Here is a 19,284-nt window from a genome sequence, read left to right as displayed (position 1 = left end):
GGGAGCGCCACATCGCTCCCGTCACCACCCGTGCGGCCGCATTCTGAACCAGTTGGAGCCTCCGGGTGCTCCTCAAGGGGAGCCCCATGTAGAGTGCATTGCAATAATCCAGGCGTGAGGTGACAAGGGCGTGAGTGACCGTACGTAACGAGTCCCGATCCAGAAAGGGACGCAACTGACGAATCAGGTGAACCTGATAAAAAGTCCTCCTGGCCACGGCCGCCATATGCTCTTCTAAAGACAGCCGCGAGTCCAGGAGGATGCCCAAGTTGCGAACCCCATCTGTGGGGGCCAACGACTCACCCCCAATAGTCAGAGATGGCGCCAACTGACTATATTGGGACGTCGGAAACCAGAGCCACTCGGTCTTGGATGGGTTGAGCCCGAGTCTGTTCCTCCCCATCCAGATCCGTACGGCCTCCAGGCACCGGGACATAACCTCGAGGGCATCATTGGGGTGGTCTGGGTTGGAGATGTACAGCTGGGTGTCATCAGCATACTGATGGTACTTCACCCCAAAACCACAGATGATCTCACCCAGCGGCTTCACATAAATGTTGAACAGAAGGGGCGAGAGGACTGATCCTTGCGGCACCCCACATACAAGGGGCCTCGGGATCAACCTCTGCCCCCCTGTCAACAGAGACTGCGACCGGTCAGAGAGAAAGGAGGAGAACCACTGTAAAACAGTGCCCCCCACCCCCAACCCTTCCAACCGGTGCAGCATGATACCATGGTCAATGGTATCAAAAGCCACTGAGAGGTCTAATAGGACCAGGACAGAGGAGCAACCCCTGTCCCGAGCCCTCCAGAGATCATCAACCAATGCGACCAATGCCATCTCCGTGCTGTACCCGGGCCTGAAGCCCAACTGGAATGGATCTAGATAAGTCGATTCATCCAGGTACTGAGGCAGCTGTCGTGCAACCACACTCTCAACAACCTTCACAACAAAGCGAAGGTTGGAGACAGGACGATAATTTGCTAACACAGCCGGGTCCAGGGAGGGCCTCCTTGTAGGTCCCCATCCACATCTCAACCAGCTTGGTCACAAAGTGGGCTGCCCCCCAGCTACTAACCCATCCAACTGGCAAAACGCTATGGGCACTTTCATTGTTCTCACTCTCAGTCCCATTTTTTCCACCACCTCTGGGCTGATTATGCACCTAGTGCACCCAGAGTCCAAAAGGGCTGGCATCTTCCCATGGGCACCAGATGAAAGCACCTTTAACTCCACCAGAATGGTAATGGGGCCCACATGCTGATTTACCAGGGGTCATCGTCGGTTTCACTGCTGTCTCCTGGGGTGGTTGGAGCTCCCAGCTCCTCCAAGCCTGGAGGAGCAAACTCTATGACTTCCATATCTTTCAGAGCCATTTCACAGTTCTTTGCTGGTGGCATCTTGGCTCTCTTCCTTCCAGTTGGGGTTGGCTTGGAGCCAGGCTTGGTGAAACAATCAGCAGCTTGGTGCCCCTGCTTCCCACATCTGAAGCAGGCTGTGGATATGGGCTTAGATGCCCCCCCCCTTTGGCAGCTCTAGGGGCTCTTTCAAGGAGGAAGGGGAAGACTTGTTCTAGCTGCAACCCCCTCAGTACTGATCTTAGGCCAGGTCAATTTCCACCTCGGCTGCCAACACATACCAGTGCTACAGGTCTCAGGGGGCCCCTTGGGAACAACAGCTTTGGTAGATATCCTTATTGAGGTCATCCTTGTAATATTCCCTCAGGTTCTCCTGGGACCACCCCCGCATGTGGCAAACTAGCTCGTGAAACTCCTGGGTGTATTCGGCCATTGATCTCCTCCCTTGGTTTAGGGTTTTCATCCTGGTTCTAGCTTTTTGTTTAGCTAAGGGGTTATCAAAGTGCACTCGGAGGGCCATCATAAACAGGTCATAATCCCTCAGCAGTTGGGAATCCTCATTATGAAGGGTCACCATCCACTCAGCTGCTGTCCCATGGTGACACACCGCACCTTTGCCATTTCCGAAGCAAAATCCTCCCCATACTTCTGCATATGATTCCAAACTTCGGCTAGGAAGAATCTCAAAGTCTTGAGATCTCCTCCATATTTTATTGCTAGCTGAGGAACCTTTGGAATTTGGCACCTCCGGGGGACTACCCCCCCCCCCCCATTGGGGGTGTGGGTCGCAGCTGCCGCTTGAATTCCTGCAGCCTGCACTGGCTCTGGCCGAGCTCTAGGAATCTAATCTGGGTATGCAGGGGCTTCTGTCTCCCCCCCCTCCAGTTGCTCAGCCTCCTCATATGCAGGCAAGGCATACCTTTCACGTGCTCTCCAACTTTCAAGAGCTTTTTGGAGGTGATGCAGGGCTTGAGTCAGCAGGAGGTCTTCTTTGTCAGCTTCCTGCCAAGCAGCTTCTCCATGCCAGCATCTGGCAGCTGTTACCCCAGGGGGGATCTTCTCTGGAGCCTCCATCCATCCTACGCCCAGTGACCATTTGGCTCGGACTGGCTTTTCCTCAATCTGCAGTTCAGACATCCACTCCGACTCTTTCTAACAGCGATGGGACTGGGGGGTGGGGGGAGTGCCTTGGTTAGACATTCTTTGCTCAGCACCCACGGTAGAGTTTTCTCCGGGATAAAGCACATCTTGCTTAATATCAGGCATGCCTCCATTCAAAACTCAAGAAAGGAAAACCCCAACTCCATGTTTGTAGAGAAAGGTACTTTTACTGAATTTGAGATGATAACAATGCAAGAAAAGCAAGATCTGAAGCAAAAGGAGCAAAAGTTACATATTGAAAGTATCCCCAAATCCCTCCCCCAAAGACCCAGGGTAAGTGTCCAATTCCCATCCCAATTGTTGTCATGTGGGCAGCATCTTCAGGCGTTTTCATCCATCTGGTATTCCGGGACAGTTGACCTTGACTGGGCATAAACAAGTCCATACAGCTGTGCACATAGAAGCAATCTTCCCTATTTGTTCACATAGGGCATCTCTCTCCAGCTCACATCCCCCCACCCAAATGCCAACCTTCCCCCCTCCCCATTACTATGGCAGCCAATAGCAAGCAAGCATCATAGAGGCTGACAGATTCTTTTCTTGAAAACTTTATGTAAAAAGTTAGAGTTTTTATTTTTCTTTTCTTCTAAAATAACATTCTGATTTCTGAAACCCCCTAGTGCTAGAAATGTGAAGACAACTATGATTATTTACTTATATCTCTTTAAGAAAGAAAGGAGATAAGAATTCTTTCCATAGAATAATACAGAATAAAGGTTCAAAGACATCCTGAAGACCATCCTGCCCAGCGTAGTAATCCTTTATCAGAGTATCACCAACAGTTGTCAATCCAGTATTTAAACATTTCCAACAAAAGAAAGACCACCAACTCCCAAGGAGTTGGATCATATCTTACTACTGTATTGGGTTTTTAAAAATCTGATATCCAACTAGAATCTAATTTCACATAATTAACCCCATTATTTTTTGGCTTGTCTCCTACAATTCTACAGGGAAGACCTGAAGGATCTTCTTAACAGCTATCAGTCCCAAGCTCTTTATTCCCCATAAATTTCCCCCAGCTCTTCATCATCTATATTATTATAATGAATATATTAAATTATCTAGATGAGATACTCATTTTAATTTCCTTGGTGATTGGGAGGAGGGAAGTACTATATTAGTACTGAGAGTTTAACGAGGCAGCTATGTAATGACTAAATCTACTGAATATTTCATCTATGCAGTGATTCACGTACACATTCTCATACACATATGAGAAACAACCATTCTGTAGAGAACTGTAAGAAAAGAAGAGGCACAGCCTAGGGGCAAAGTCAAGGGAAGACTCAGCCTAGAATCATTACATGTCCCCAAAGGCTCCATGTCCAATCCTCCTTTAATTTAATTCGATTAACTCTTATCTAGCATCAATTTAGTGTTGCCCGTTAGTTATCCAGATTCTTGTGTATAGGCTTGAACAATAAATCTATTGAACTGGAACTTACATGTGATCCTGATTCTTCACATCTGATAAGAGCTATCCTACAGAAGATGAAGCAGTACGGTTCAAAATTGTTCCAGAAAGAAAGACCAAAAACATTTACATTACAAATCAGACATCAAGAAGAGTATCCTAATGATACAAGCTATTCCACAATGGAAGGAGAAGTGATGAACCTTACTTTGTTGGAGATGTTTAAACAGAAGCTGATGACCATCAGTTAAGGATGCTGTAGTAGTGAATTCCTGGAGTGGACGGATGATTTTCACAGTGCCTTTCAATCCTTTCACTTTATGATTCAGGGTAAGAACCTGGGGAAAATCAGCCCTCTTAGAAATCTAGGCCTCCAATTTGCTCAATAGTCACTGAGCCAAAGAGTTCCCATAATGAGATTTCTAGCTATTTCTCCCAGCATGTATTATTAAAACACCCACACGTCAAGAGAGAGAAAAAAAATTCAAGAGTAAACTAAAAAGAAAAAGAAGAAAACATCTACTTTTATAGGAATTCAAATTACATGGTAACAGCACATTGTGGATGGAAAGCTACAAAAAAAAATCTATGTATATGCTGTTATATACATATAACAATAAGTCATGTGTTTGCATGTGTGTCCTTATACATGCTGGGAAAATCACTGAAGCTCAAAAACATTTGGGCAAGGATGTCAAGCTGTTGAGAAAACATTAATAAAATAACTTCAACATTTCAACATATGGAGAAAAAGGACTGAACTCTATCCAGATAGGTCCAGAATTGGTTTCTTGAAAGAGGTATTTTTTAAAAAAGATAATAATCAGGGAGACTAGAGACTGTTGTACCCGGGAAAGGATTAGAGATCTGATCCCACCCACTCACCTACTGTACTTTTTTCTCCTTATTCTACCCATTCATTTGTATGCCTTTCTCTTCTGGTGTCTACAGTAGAATAATAAAAAGTCTGTGAATTACTTACTGACCAACAGTAAGCAATAATAACTGCATCTCTATTAGAACATTGAGGAAATACAGCTTCTTAATGCCCCTGATTTGTCTCCCAGATGTCCCCAAATTTGGAAACTCAAAAGAGCCCAGAAATTCTAAAGTTCAAAGAATGTTATGGAGAGAACAGGAAGAAGAAAGGTCTGTCTTTTCCTCAGTTCCACAAGTCACAGCATAGCCAGGAAAATTGAGCAAAACAGATTACTTAGTTTGGAGTAAAGAGAATGGAGCATTTTTTCTTGGCTCATTTAAAATCAAAGTTGAAGAAAAGCAGCCAGACCATTGTGTTAATTTTGTCTGTGTATACTATGTCTATTTTAAACAAGCATTATGAACAGATATCAACAGCTTGTTCTGCTCTGAGTGAAATATGAAGTAAAATAAGACAGATACTTTGCTGGCAACATTGCAATTCTTTGTTTCCATGTATGTAGGTGAGGGTTGAATTGTTTATTTTGGCTGTCCTCTATGCTTACTTCTTTTCCTGAACTTCTCTTCATTACCATTCTGGATAACATCAAGGCATGGAGGAGCGGGATTTGCTGGTGGTTTACATGTGATAGATTGTCCTATCAGCCTTGATTATTTTTTTTTCCTTGGTTGCTTTTTGGATGGGATATAGTTTCATCCTTATTCTTGTTTATCTGAAGCTGGTTCCTGCTTATCTGGTTGTTAGTTAACAGAGGCATAATGAGGAAGGGTGTATTTAGGTCTGTTTGCCTCTTTCTTTTGCCTCTGGTTGCTTCTCTTCTTGAATAATGTATAGATGAAGCTTAACTCAATATGCTTATAAATGGATAATTCATTCAGAGTCACACCTCTAGGACTTTTCTTGCATTTTTGAATCTCAATAATAGAGGTAACTGAGGGTTAAACTACTGGTTCTAGGTGTTTTCTGAACTTGGTTGTTTTCCTGCAGATGCTAGGTAACACCATCAGTCTATGTGTAAGCTCCATAGGTAGACCAGACCAAGAAATCATCTCCAAGGAAAATCTAAAAATATTTTTATACACATTGACTGTAATAACACAATTTTGCAAGTCCGATTGTGTTGTAATGTTATCTTCTTTTATTTTAGGTGAATTAAGGAGGTGTCTGTCTGAGTCACTTCTAAAGATTATCTCAACATTCTGGATTTAGACAAAATGTTTAACCTCTTGTTTAGAGAATTTGTGTACCTCCCTCAAGATCATCTTTCTTAATCTCTATAGCATGGGGGACTTCATCTGCTGGTAGTTTATTCATAGTAGCTTGCTCTGCCAGTAAACCCTACACTCTCATGCACTAATGATGTTATCTGTCCTGGTCATGAAACATTTGCAGGAAAATATCCAAGCTCAGTGAATTTATTTAGATCTGGCTTGGTCTAAGATATCTACAGTTTCCCAACTGAAACTATGGTTAACTCAGGCATATTCTTCCTGATAATTAGTTTTCTGTTTGGAAAAACACTTACTTGTAATTTATTACAAAAATTTTCCATTTGAAATCTAATGTAATGTTGCTTGAGGTTTGCAATCTTAATTTAAAACTAAGTATGCAGACAATGCTTAGGATTCTGTGTAGCAATGGTAACTGATTGCTTGATCAATTTCCTTCTATCAGGTAACTCCTTGCTTTTGAACTCATCCATGCAGCCTGACCTGACTGTCAGTAGAACCTACAGTGGACCCATATGCCTTCAAGATCCCATTGACAAGGAGCTGATGACAGAATCCTCCCTCTTCAACCCTTTGTCTGATATCAAAGTCAAAGTTCAGAGTTCATTTATGGTGTCGTTGGGTGTGACAGAACATTCGGAGTATCACAGGAAAACTCATTCTGGGACATTTCCACATGACAACAACAAAACCTTCAATGCTGTGCATGCGAAGAACAAAACGGCCTACATCCAGAATATCTCATCACTTTCAAAGCAAAATGAGATGAGAGCTACCAGTGTATTTGGTTATCTGGGAGGGCGTTTAGGAATTCCCAACACAGGTGGGTTTCTGCCAAATCTGCAATATTTGGAAATGAAGGCATAATTGGATTTCCCCCCTTGGGTTTATTTAAAAATATGCAATAGTAATAAATTCCTCTATCAGTTTTCTCTGAGAGGAATGTGATGTGTGAACTTTTGCAGGTAGAGAAGTAACTGTGACAATTCGGTAAAGCTGTTTTAATTCTCCCACTGCAGCTGTGAGATTTTTATTATTTTTTTTACTTCCTAAAAAGAAGCACAACATTTTTCCTGCCTCTTTGATAAGGAGTAAAATAATTTCTTAAAAGTGTAGGACCTGCCACAACTTAAACCTCTAAATAAAAATGATCCTTGGCTCCATTTGTTGAGAAGGTATAATTTATTAGAGGTCAAGTCAGAACTGAAAATCATGCACCAAAAACACTATGTTCTACTTTTCCCTCCCTTAACTGTCTCTCAATGCCCATCCCAGTGTAACCAATCAGGTTCAGGCAAGATGTTTTCATAATGGTCAGTCCAAGTGCAGTTTGGTATTTATCCCCCTCCTTCTTCCAACTTGGTGACCTTGAGGCAGCATCTTGAGGAGGTACAGCACTTACTTTCATTTCCCCAAGCATTCCTCCCTTCGTTCCCCCTCCCCACAGTTCATGGCAGTCATAGCAGTGAAGCACAAGCAAGCATAAGGTGGCAGCTGAGAAAAAGTTTGTGGGGGGGGGAGGAAGGAAAGGGCTCCTTAGCTTGGAAGTGGTCTCTGTTTTTGAGTTTCTTCCAGTTCTTTGAACAAATGGTCATACAACCAATCAACCCTGCATAGTCACCTGGGAAGGTATTCTGTTCCATGACTATTGTGGGGCACATAATTATCCAAAGATGGAAGAAACTGCAAGATGAAGAGAATCTCTGTACCCAGGCAAGTGACTACAGAAATTAAGTTTAAACAGTATCTTCAAGACAGATCTTCTTAGCCATCACTGAAGGAAGGCAATCTCTCCTGTAGTGTGAGACTTCTCAAAGATTTTCCATTTCAAATCATTGCTATTTAATTTACTCCCCATCTTTTCCTGCACATACTTTCATGAATGGAGCAAATTAAAGGTGAATGGACAATTTGGCACATCAATACCTTAATGATTAACAGAATACTTTTATATGGTAAGTAAGCTTGTTATCTAACATTCACTCAGTTCAATGGATGAGCTTATTCCATTTGCCATTCTGTAGAAGAAGAATTGAGGTAATACATTCTCTCCACCCCCAAGTTATTTTTCATCACCCTGCTGAATACGATGGAACATATATTTTTTTTGCATTCCAACTATGGCAAACCATAAGCTTCTATGAAGCTTCTCCCCCAAAAGACATTATGAAAATAGCTATTCCTCTCTTCTTTGGTGTACTCAAATTCTTAAGGTTTTTTCCCCTATAAAATAAGCTTCTGTTCTTTCTTACCTTATTCTTGTGATGCATCTGTTGCGTGTCCTTTGGAAAGTGTATTTTAAAAAACTTTATTGTAATGATGTGATCACACCAACTGTCCTTTTGGTTCTCCAAACACATCTCACTAGCATTCTGCAGCATTCATGGCTTACTTGCTTCCTAATATGACAAAGGCCCACAAAAAGAATCCTAATATAATGGGGACCCAGGGTAGCACTAGGCCAATGAATGTTGCAGGAGGGGAGCTGTAGTAATCTATACAAAAATCAGGAGTTTGATAGCACCTTTTTCGAATGTGTTAATTGGAAGAGGTGCTACTAGACTCATTCTGGTTCAGGCCACTGAAGAGAGACCGTACCATGAAATCAAAGTGGTGAAATGTAAAATTTGTTACTACCAGTTCTGTGGGCATGGCTGAGTGGGCGTGTCCAACTTTTTTTTTTTTTTACTTTTAAAACCATTTTTTCTACAACCTCTTCGGCTGAAGAGGTTGTAAAAAAAAATGCTTTTAAAAGCCTCTGACGATCCCAGCTGAGTTGCCTGATTGGCAGAGGCTTTCTTTTTTTAAAAAAAAGCCTCTGACGATCCCAGCTGACTTGCCTGATCGGCAGAAGCTTTTTTTTTTTAAAAAGCCTCTGACTATCTCAGCTGACTTGCCTGATCGGCAGAGGCTTTTTTTCCATTTAAAAACATTTTTTCTATAACCTCTTCGGCCGAAAAAATGCTTTTAAAAGCCTCTGATGATCCCAGCTGAGCCGCGCGATCATCAGAGGCTTTTTTTTTTTTACTTTTAAAAGCATTTTTTCGGCCAAAGAAGTTATAGAAAAAATGCTTTTAAAAATTAAGAAAAAAAAGCCTCTGATGATTGTGCGACTCAGCTGGGCATGGGGGGGGGGGGTGGCAGGGATTTTTGCTACTGGTTCTCCGAACCACCCACCTCCATCGCTACCGGATCAGGTGATCCGGTCCAAACTGGGAGCATTTCACCCCTGATGCAACCACCTCAGAGCCATTGAATCATTGAAAGGACCCTCACCTCTAATTTTGCTGATTTTCTGACTTTGCTGACTTCGCTTATTTGCTGACTTTATGGATTCTGCCTCATTCCACATGGGCATAGTGCTGTAGAATAACAGTCAAAGAATAATAATAATAGCAAAACAGGTCTAATAATCATGAAAGGGTCAAACCCTTGCATAAATTACTATTATCAAAAGTAACACAAATATTGATGGCAGTTCCTAAGTGAACTGCATTTTTAAGGTTCTTATGAAGGTTAGGAGTGATGAACCCATCTAGATTTCTAACTGAATGTCATTCCAGAAAGTTGATACCTATGAAACAAGACTGTCTTACATTCAAAGGAAGGTTCTTCTTTGCAGCAAATTCCCCAAGCAATTTCTTTTCTGTCAGATTGAATGAAATAACCAAGGAAAACATGCCAAAAGAAAAGTTTGATGAAATGTCAGTTCAGATAAAATGATATATGTAAAAGAGGTAGAGGGGGACTGAGAAGATTTACTGGCCACATCCCTCATCATATTTCTACCGTTTTTCAAGTATTACAAAGGCAGTAGCAGGGATCAGGACCCATGTGATTTCAAATTCTGTGTCGTAAAGTTTCTGGATCACATAGGGAGCTTGTACTGAGCATATAGCTAGGCCCTCCTGTTGTCTATCGATGGGAGGCAAATGCCCAAATAGGTACAGCTTGTGAAGATTTCTGGCTGCCATTTTATATTGTGAAATAATATTAATTTTAAAATAGGCTGTTCTTTTGTCATATGAAGTTTCTTTCTTTCTTTTTTTAAGCCATCGGGGTAGCAGATGTTTCTCTTTCTTTCCTCATCAAAGCTAACTATTGGAATAACATGTCAGAAATGGGAAATCTGTCCTAGAGTATCCAGCAATTATATGAGATACTTGCCATGTTCTCTGAAATGAAACACTCTCCCCCCGCCCCCCCCCCCGTGTTGGCAGCACAGGCTTTTGATCACATTTTCACTATTATTTTTTTGTTTTGCTTGGGTGTATCCCTATGAGTGAAACAGGCCATTCAAAATTGCTGCTTAATTGTGCTGCTGGCAATTCTTCAGTAGTCATTTATGTCTGTAAATTACTGACAAGGATCCCTTGTCCTGTAATTTTTTTTTTATTTTATTTCGAATTTATATACTGCACCTTCTCCCGAGGGACTCAGGGCAGTGTACAGCCAGATAAAAACATACAATACAAACATTAAAAACAATTAAAAGGATATATATTTTATTTTTTATTTTTTTTTAATTTTTTTTAAATTTGATTTATATGCCACCCTTCTCCGAAGACTCAGGGCGGCTTACAAAGTGCTCAGCAATAGCCTTCATCCTTTTGTATATTTATACAAAGTCAGCTTATTGCCCCCACAAACTGGGTCCTCATTTCACCTACCTTAGAAAGGATGGAAGGCTGAGCCAATATTAATTTGGCCCCAATTTAAAATAACAAACCAATTAAAAATATTTAAAAAATATGTTAAAAAATATGTTAAGCCAGCCCGGCTTGCTGAAAAAAGAAAGTTTTAAGGGCACAGTGGAAGGCACTGAGGTCTTGGATTCGCCTTTTCTCTGGGGGCAGCTGATTCTAGAGGGTAGGTGCCCCCACAGAGAAGGCCCTCCCCCTGGGGGTCACCAGCCTACATTGTTTGGCTGATGGCACCCCGAGGAGGCCCTCTCTGAGGGAGTGCACAGGTCGGTGGGAGGTCATTGGTAGCAGCAGGCGATCTCGAAGATAACTAGGTCCTATGCCGTGGAGTGCTTTAAAGGTGGTAACCAACTCCTTGAAGCGCACCCGGAAGACCACTGGGAGCCAGTGCAGCTCACGCAGGAGTGGTATTATGTGGGAGCGCCAAGCGGCTCCCGTGATTACCCACACGGCCGCATTCTGGACCAGTTGGAGCCTCTGGGTGCTCCTCAAGGGGAGCCCCATGTGGAGAGCATTGCAGTAGTCCAGGCACGAGGTGACGAGGGCGTGGGTGACTGTGCACAGGGAATCGCGATCAAGAAAGGGCCGCAACAGGCAGATCAGGTGAACTTGATAGAAGGTCCCCCTGGCTACAGCCGTCAGATGTTCCTCCAAGGACAGCTGTGTATCCAGGAGGACTCCCAGATTGTGCGCCCTCTCCGCGGGGGCCAAATACTCGCCCCCGATAGTCAGTGATGGAGTCAACTGACTATATCAGGATGCTGGCAACCACAGCCACTCAGTCTTGGAAGGGTTGAGCTTGAGCCTGTTCCTCCCCATCCAGATCCTCACAGCCTCCAGGGACTGGGACATCACTTCAAGGGCATCGTTGGGGTGGCCAGGGGTGGAGATGTACAGCTGGGTGTCATCAGCATACTGATGGTACTTCACCCCAAAGCCACGGATGATTCTCACCCAGCGGCTTCACATAAATGTTGAACAGAAGGGGCGAGAGGACCGACACCTGAGGCACTCCACAAATGAGAGGCCTCGAGGTCGACCTCTGCCCTCCTGCCAACACGAACTGAGACCGGTCTGAGAGAAAGGAGGAGAACCACTGTAATACGGTGCCCCCCATCCCCAACTCCTCCAACCGGTGCAGCATGGTACTATGGTCGATGGTATCAAAAGCTGCTGAGAGATCTAACAGGGCTAGGACAGAGGAGCAGCCCTTGTCCCGTGCCCTCCAGAGATCATCTACCAATGCGACCAATGCCGTTTCTGTGCTGTGCCCAGGCCTGAAATCCGACTGGAACGGATCTAGATAAGACGTTTCCTCCAGGAATTGTGGAAACTGTCACACGTAAACTGTAATGCAATGTTTTACTCTGGAATTTATTCTAGCTACAAAAATTATAGCTTGGAGAACTTCCTGATTTCCTTCTAAAAGAGAGGTGGACCTTTACAGATTCTGTGGCTTATACATTGATCCAGGTTCTTGAAGGCTATGCATATAGCTTTAAAGGGTTGAAGACCAACCAAGATTCACTTCTTAGATTCCAAATGGCAAGATTTGATTAAATAAAAGTGTATGAGTTTGTGTGTCTCTCTTTCTGTTTATCTGTGTATTCTGTGTATCAAAAGATTCATGCAAAAAGTCCACTGAATGTTCATATCAACGCAAAAGCACCTAATTTGATTCAACAAATGGACTTTCAGTGGAAGAGTCAAGCATTCAAACAGAAAGCTCACACATCTCAATTTATTATCCCTGCCTCTAGGGAAATCCTGAAGGTTGATCATAAAGTCAAGGTGGTAGCTGTGATAGTATGATGCTCTTAAAAGCCAGACTGAGCTTTAACTTCACTTTTACAATGAAATTAGTTTCACTTTGACTTTTTAAAATCATATCCATCAGACACTGTTCCACTACTCCTGAAGAAATGGTTCAAAATTCTGTCCTGATTATATGTTCTGGTCACTATATGTTGAAACTTTTGAATGAATTTAAAAGTACAGTTCCAAGCTATTGCCTTGTAAGGCAAATAAATAACAGATCTTCCTAGTTATGAGCAGTAGCTTAAATGTGATATAGGGTGATTTATATCAAGTATCAAAATAGCATACTCAGTTCTGCCAAAATGTGTTTTGAAAGGTGGTGCATATTTGATAACATTAATATGAATGCATTAGCAACTGGACATGGTGCATCCCTGGACAACTGGACATGACAGTATCTGAAAAGCTGTCCCAAAGAAGAAAATGAACTCTGTTGTTTTAGAAGGAACAACATGGACATGGGTTTAAGTTGCAGAAAAGCAGATTCCAGTTGAATGTTTGGAGACGTTTCTGAATAGGAAGAGCTATCTTATGCAGGATCAGTGATCATAAGAGGGCTAAACTCCAGGATGTATTCATGCACAGGCAAGCCAACATTTGTTGGCATTATCAAATTGGATTTCAGCACTGTACAAGGACTTGGACTTCTGTGCTGTGCTGTAATGTTTTGCTGCTGGACAGAGCATCCTGTGAAAGGAGCTCCTCTTTTATGAGTGATGCTATTCAACTCATCCAGGGGACAAAATTGTTTATTCCCCAGGAGAATCACCCCAGAAGAGGAGGATAAAAGATGTGAAGAGAAGGCAACACACTGAGCAGGGTCTAATTGCTGATGCACATATGTTGCTTTGTACATCCTAATAAGCATAGCCACATTATCAGTACAGGCCAACATGTCATTCTTGATTAAGTGAATAAATTAGTAGACTTGGTACCAAAATTCATTAAATTGCTAGTAAGAACTGCTGCATGGTAAAAAGCTGTTGAGTTCACTGAATTATCTATGATGCTTGGAAATCTCAAACGATATGGGTAAGAGAGAATTCCATTCTTTTCCCCCTCCTTCTCTCTAGTATTGTATAGGGTTGTTGGTAGCCATAACCCTCCCAAACAGGTTGAATCCAAGTCATTTGCCTTCTTTTATAACTTTTATATCTTTTTATATCTTTTATCTGTGTCCTATGGCTCTGAACCCTTTTTTAGCAACTTTCGTGCCCCCTCTGAACCTACTGCTTAATTTCATTTGCTATTGTTGCAGAATACTGCTGAGATAGTTTCTTTAAGGGAAGAAATATGTGAAAACTCTTGTGTACATTGTGAAAAAGGCTCAGGGCAGCTTAAAATGCAAAAGGAATAGGAAAAACATTTTCCTTAGAGACAGCTGGGATTGTTTTTATATGCACCCATGAAATCTGCTAATAATGATCTTTTCCAATATATTTTATGTATATATATATATATTATTAATACTGTCCTCATTATCCAACTAAAGTTTATTGTGGCTGTAAACAAGCATCAGAAAATATTTATCCAATAGTAGTGAGTTTGTGTGTGTATGTGTATGTTTGCATACATGTGTATTGGTGTGTATGTTTGTGTGTGATCAATACATATAGCAACATTTTCTTTAAAAAATCATCTATGATGCCTCACTTTCAATATACCCTGAGATTGAGTGTCTCTGTGTGTTCAATTTGATTGTTTTTCATGCCAATGATTCCAAAAATTCCAGGCTATTTTCTCATGGAACTGGCCCTGTAAATTTTGTCCTATAGGAAAAATTTCAATTTTCTCTATTAAATGTATCCATATTAGTGGAAGTTACCCTCATTTATAGCCATTCTTAGGAGAAAGGTTTCCCAAAACAATTGTTTGATATCCTATAATGGGAAATCTAAAGCAAGGAAATTGTGTGAAGCTCCTCTGTTATCCTTGCAATCTTCCCCCAGAAGAGGATTGTGACTCTCTGATGCAGTTAATTGACAGTTCTATATACAATCTGAAAGGGTTCTCCAAGTGACATATGGGGAAGTGGTTATGATGGGCACCTTCAATGACCAATTTACAATGAATGAATCTGATCTTCAGAGTGATACTTATACAGCAACTGTTTCCCTTGTTAGAGGAAGCAGTGTACAGGTGTTTGTCATTCAGTTTGATGGGAGATAAATTTCTTCAGAAATTCTTCCAAAGTATAAGAGAATTGCAGATAAATTCTCATAACACTCACTCATTTAATTCCCAGGCAACCAAAGGCATGTATGAATGTCCTGTCTTTCACTCTCTCAGTAGTCTGTAGTTTTCTTGGCTTCCCAACTTCATTTAAATTCAAAGGGAAAACACTACAAGGGAATTTCTCCAGATTCTGTCAGCACTAAGGGGGAATCCTACCCTTGAGAGATTGTTGAAGAATTTCAAATAAATAGCCCACCCAATTTGAGAACTGGGCAGAGAATTTTGAAAGGCTGTTTATGCCTGCTGTACATGGTGATATAAGGAAAGGATGCTTAAGGTAGAGCAGTGCACAGAACAGAAGGCCACAGCAGGCCTATCTGAAGTATCTCTGGTTAGAATCTAACTTCATCATTTCATATTATTTAATACCTAATTTTTAGGCTATATTTTCAGAGAAGAAATTCATCCGGAATCAGCAGGATAAGGATTTTGCACCAAAATCCATGATAAATATGAGCTTCCCTGATTCTCTGAAGAATTATTTTTATCCCACACCTACACAATTTAATACTGAAAACAACTTTTTTCTGTTAGCCATATTAATATAAGTATTACTGCTATTATAAAGCAGTATACTTATAAAGTATTACTTTAAAAAGCAATATATACTGTTTTCAAGTGCTTCATGCAAACAAAACATAATTTTACCTGAAAAAGATTGCTCTGCAAATATTCCAGTGTAATAAATGCTTATCAATTGAAATATGATGCTTGTTGTACTATTCAGATGATGGCAACAATGATTTATTTACTACAAAGCCGCAATAAAAGTAATGTGTTCTTTTTGTGTGTTGCAACTTCAGTTCACTTTAATTCTAGCAAGTACTTGGAGTGTTTCCAAGTAATTTTTGTCTTTGCTGTTCCAGGAGTTAGCCTACTAATTCCCCAAGGCGCTATCCCTGAAGAAACATCTTGGGATATCTACCTTGCAATCAACCATGATGAATCCAGGTAAGACATGAACAAATTCTTAAGCATATATTATCTATTTAACAGGAAAGGAAAGGAAAGGAAAGGAAAGGAAAGGAAAGGAAAGGAAAGGAAAGGAAAGGAAAGGAAAGGAAAGGAAAGGAAAGGAAAGGAAAGGAAAGATGCACTTAGCAATAGCACTTAGACTTATATACCACTTCACAGACCTTTACCGCCCTCTCTAAGTGGTTTATTGCCCCCAGCAATCTGGGTCCTCATTTTACCAACCTCAGAAGGATGGAAAGCTGAGTAAACCCTGAGCTGGTGAGACCTGAACTGCCAAACTGCTGGCAGTCAGCAGTCAGCAGAAGTAGCCTGCAGTGCTGCATTCTAACCCCTAAGCCACCATGGCTCTTTATTGATTTTTATAGTTACTGATTTTCTCATTACTCTGTATTACACCACTGTTCTGCAAGTTCCACTGTTCTATTATTGCTCTTTTGGGGGGATGGATGGCTACATAAATACATAAATAGGTGATTTCCGTTACTTGTCAATTTTTACATAACAGAAAATTGGTGTATAAAATGATTATTCTTATTCCTTTTCTTAGATAATTTTACAAATGTTAGTGGCAACTAAATGGTATTGTAAACCAATTGTGGAAGACATAATTGAGCAAGGCAAAGTTCACATTCCAGCTTGACAGAATTAGCCAGGCAAAATGTAGGTCTTTTAAAGCAAAGTCTACTTCTAGGTAATATCTTGGCTAATTCCATGTCAGCCAGGCACTGATACAGGAAATGAGTCCTGCTGGAATTAAGGATGGGAAGATAAATAGCAGATGCAAGAACATTTGAGTATTTCTTTCCTTTTTAAGCTAAAAATGTTTTTCTCATTTCTAACTTTGTGTGCATTTAAGGACAGATGTTGGTTTAAATGTGTAGCATTCATTCATCATATGCAGCTGAAATTCAGTTTTCTCCTGATGGTTTGAAAAGTGAAATAGAATTGGAGAATTCTATTTCTAGAATTGGAGAATGATATATTTTCAGGAAATCTGAGATGCTTTGAGGATTTATTTATTTCACGAATGAAGGCAAATATAGAGTAGAGTAGAGTAGAGTAGAGTAGAGTAGAGTAGAGTAGAGTAGAGTAGAGTAGAGTAGAATAGAATAGAATAGAATAGAATAGAATAGAATAGAATAGAATAGAATAGAATAGAATAGAATAGAATAGAACAGAATAGAATTTTTTTATTGGCCAAGTGTGATTGGACACACAAGGAATTTGTCTTGGTGCATATGCTCTCAGTGTACATAAAAGAAAAGATACATTCATCAAGAATCATAAGGTTCAACACTTACTGATAGTCATTGGGTACAAATAAGCAATCAAACCATATTAAGAAACAGTCAATATAAATTGTAAGGCTACCAGCAACAATGTTACAGTCATACAGTCATAAGTGGGAAGAGATGGGTAATAGGAACAATGAGAAGATTAATAGCGCATATTTAGTAAATAGTTTGACAGTGTTGAGGGAATTATTTGTTTAGCAGAGTGATGGCATTTGAGAAAAAACTGTTCTTGTGTCTAGTTGTTCTTGTGTGCAGTACTCTATAGTGTCGTTTTGAGGGTAGGAGTTGAAACAATTTATGTCCAGGATGTGAGGGGTCTGTAAATATTTTCACAGCCCTCTTTTTGACTCGTGCAGTATATAGGTCCTCAATGGAAGGCAGGTTGGCAGTAATTGTTTTTTCTGAAGTCTGTGTATGTCTTGGGTTGCAGAACCGAACCAGACAGTTATAGAGGTGCAGATATGCATATATATGTCCCAGGTAATGATGCAAGATCAAATTTAGATCAGTCACCACAACCAACCCAAATTCAATCTCACATTTATTTATTTATTTGTTTAGCATATGGCATATCATATATGGACTTGATACTTTCGTTTGCCAGTTGGGCCCACAATATTTGCTCCATCTAATTTTAGATCTCTTTTGTGGATGCTTTTTATCAAGTGGAATCCATTCTATGACTTCCTTAGTCCACCTGCCATCAGTTGTTTTTGCTATGTGACCAGCCCATTTCCATTTCAACTCTTTTACTCTTTTGATGGCATCATATATTTTTGTTTGTTCTCTAATTTATGTGCAGGTCTTTCTATCTTGTCTTGTGATGCCAAGCATCTATCTTTCTATGGCTCTTTGCACTTGATTTGATTGAATAAAAGTGTATGAGTGTGGAGTGTGGAGGAGAGAAAGAAGACAGAGGATTTTGATGCCTGGAAATTTCTGTTTTGAAATTAATCTGAAGTCCTTTAGATTCTCTTTTCCCTTTGATAGCTTAGCTCCCTTGTGAGACCTTGTATACTATATGTCCATCTGTTCTCAGTGCTTTTTGATAATCATTAGTGAAGGATTAAGTATGAGAAGGGACAGAAAGAATGGAATAAAATATTAAAAAGAAAAATGTTCAAGTTTGAACCCAGATGTTTTATTGCAAAGTCATGGTAGAAATGAATTAAAATGGGTTAATTAAATAGAAGGCACATAAATCTCTCCCTGCTGTTTTACTTCTGTAGGCTAAAAGAGAGGAGAACAAGCTAGACCAAATGAACTTAGGAAGCTTTGTTTGCTGAAATGCTTGGGGGGAAATATCAAATTAAAGCAAACTTTAATTAAAATGATGCACATTTTTCCCTTTTCAAAGAGTTGAGTGGGCTGTAAGTATATTGCAACTTCTTTTATAGGAAACCTAGCTAAATCAATGTGTGTGTGCAGTGCTGTTTTGGGAAAAGTAACCATTGTTTTTTCCCCAAGTTATTATTTATGGGATAATTTCCCTCTTCTGGGGGAAAATAACCCAAAAGATTTTGGTATGTCTTCTACATTTTACAATCTGGCATTGTTTTATTAATCAGTTTGTTTGTTTGATTTCTTTCTTTCTGAGCTGAAGTGGTGCAGTGGTTAGAATGCAGTACTGCAGGCTACTTCTGCTGCCTGCCAGCTGCCTGCAATTTGGCAGTTCGAATCTCACCAGGCTCAAGGTTGACTCAGCCTTCCATCCTTCCGAGGTCGGTAAAATGAGGACCCAGATTGTTGGAGGCAATATGCTGACACCTACAGAGAGGGCTGTAAAGCAGTGTGAAGCAGTATATAAGACTAAGTGCTACTGCTATTTTATTTGTTCATAAAATGCTCAAGTTAGTCTGAAGTCATTTCATTTCCCTCCCTTCCACCATTATCTATCAGTAAGGTGTTGAATGAGTGATTTTAACCACTGTAAAGATTGAATGAATGAATGTGGTTGTGGTTTGAGGGCCACAGGCACTGAAAGCATTAATAGCTTATTCATATCCTTGATAGTTTTGCATTCATAATTCATTTCTTTGAGGGGAAGCTGTATGCTCTAAATAGGATCTGTTGGAAGTATGTAGATTAGAAAGAAAAATGCAGGTAGAAAAGCATGAATAGTGCTATTGTTCAGATCATCCTAGGAACATCT

General features: G+C 40.7%; 1 protein-coding gene across 1 annotated transcript in view; it reads left to right on the top strand.

Moving 5' to 3' along the window:
- Window positions 1-19,284, top strand: part of UNC5D (unc-5 netrin receptor D) — a 687,821-nt gene that overhangs the window by 621,407 nt on the left and 47,130 nt on the right. Inside the window, exons 9-10 of the mRNA XM_070952266.1 lie at window positions 6,552-6,929; window positions 15,729-15,813. Of these exons, the coding sequence (XP_070808367.1) occupies window positions 6,552-6,929; window positions 15,729-15,813 (463 nt within the window). The remainder of the gene's footprint in view (window positions 1-6,551; window positions 6,930-15,728; window positions 15,814-19,284) is intronic.

This window comes from Pituophis catenifer, unplaced genomic scaffold, assembly GCF_029215685.1.
Source record: "Pituophis catenifer annectens isolate HBS135680 unplaced genomic scaffold, rPitCat1.0.hap2 SCAF_12, whole genome shotgun sequence".
NCBI classification, from domain to species: Eukaryota; Metazoa; Chordata; class Lepidosauria; order Squamata; family Colubridae; genus Pituophis; species Pituophis catenifer.
Note: the sequence above shows the minus strand (reverse complement) of the source record. Positions and strands in the feature narration are given on the sequence as shown.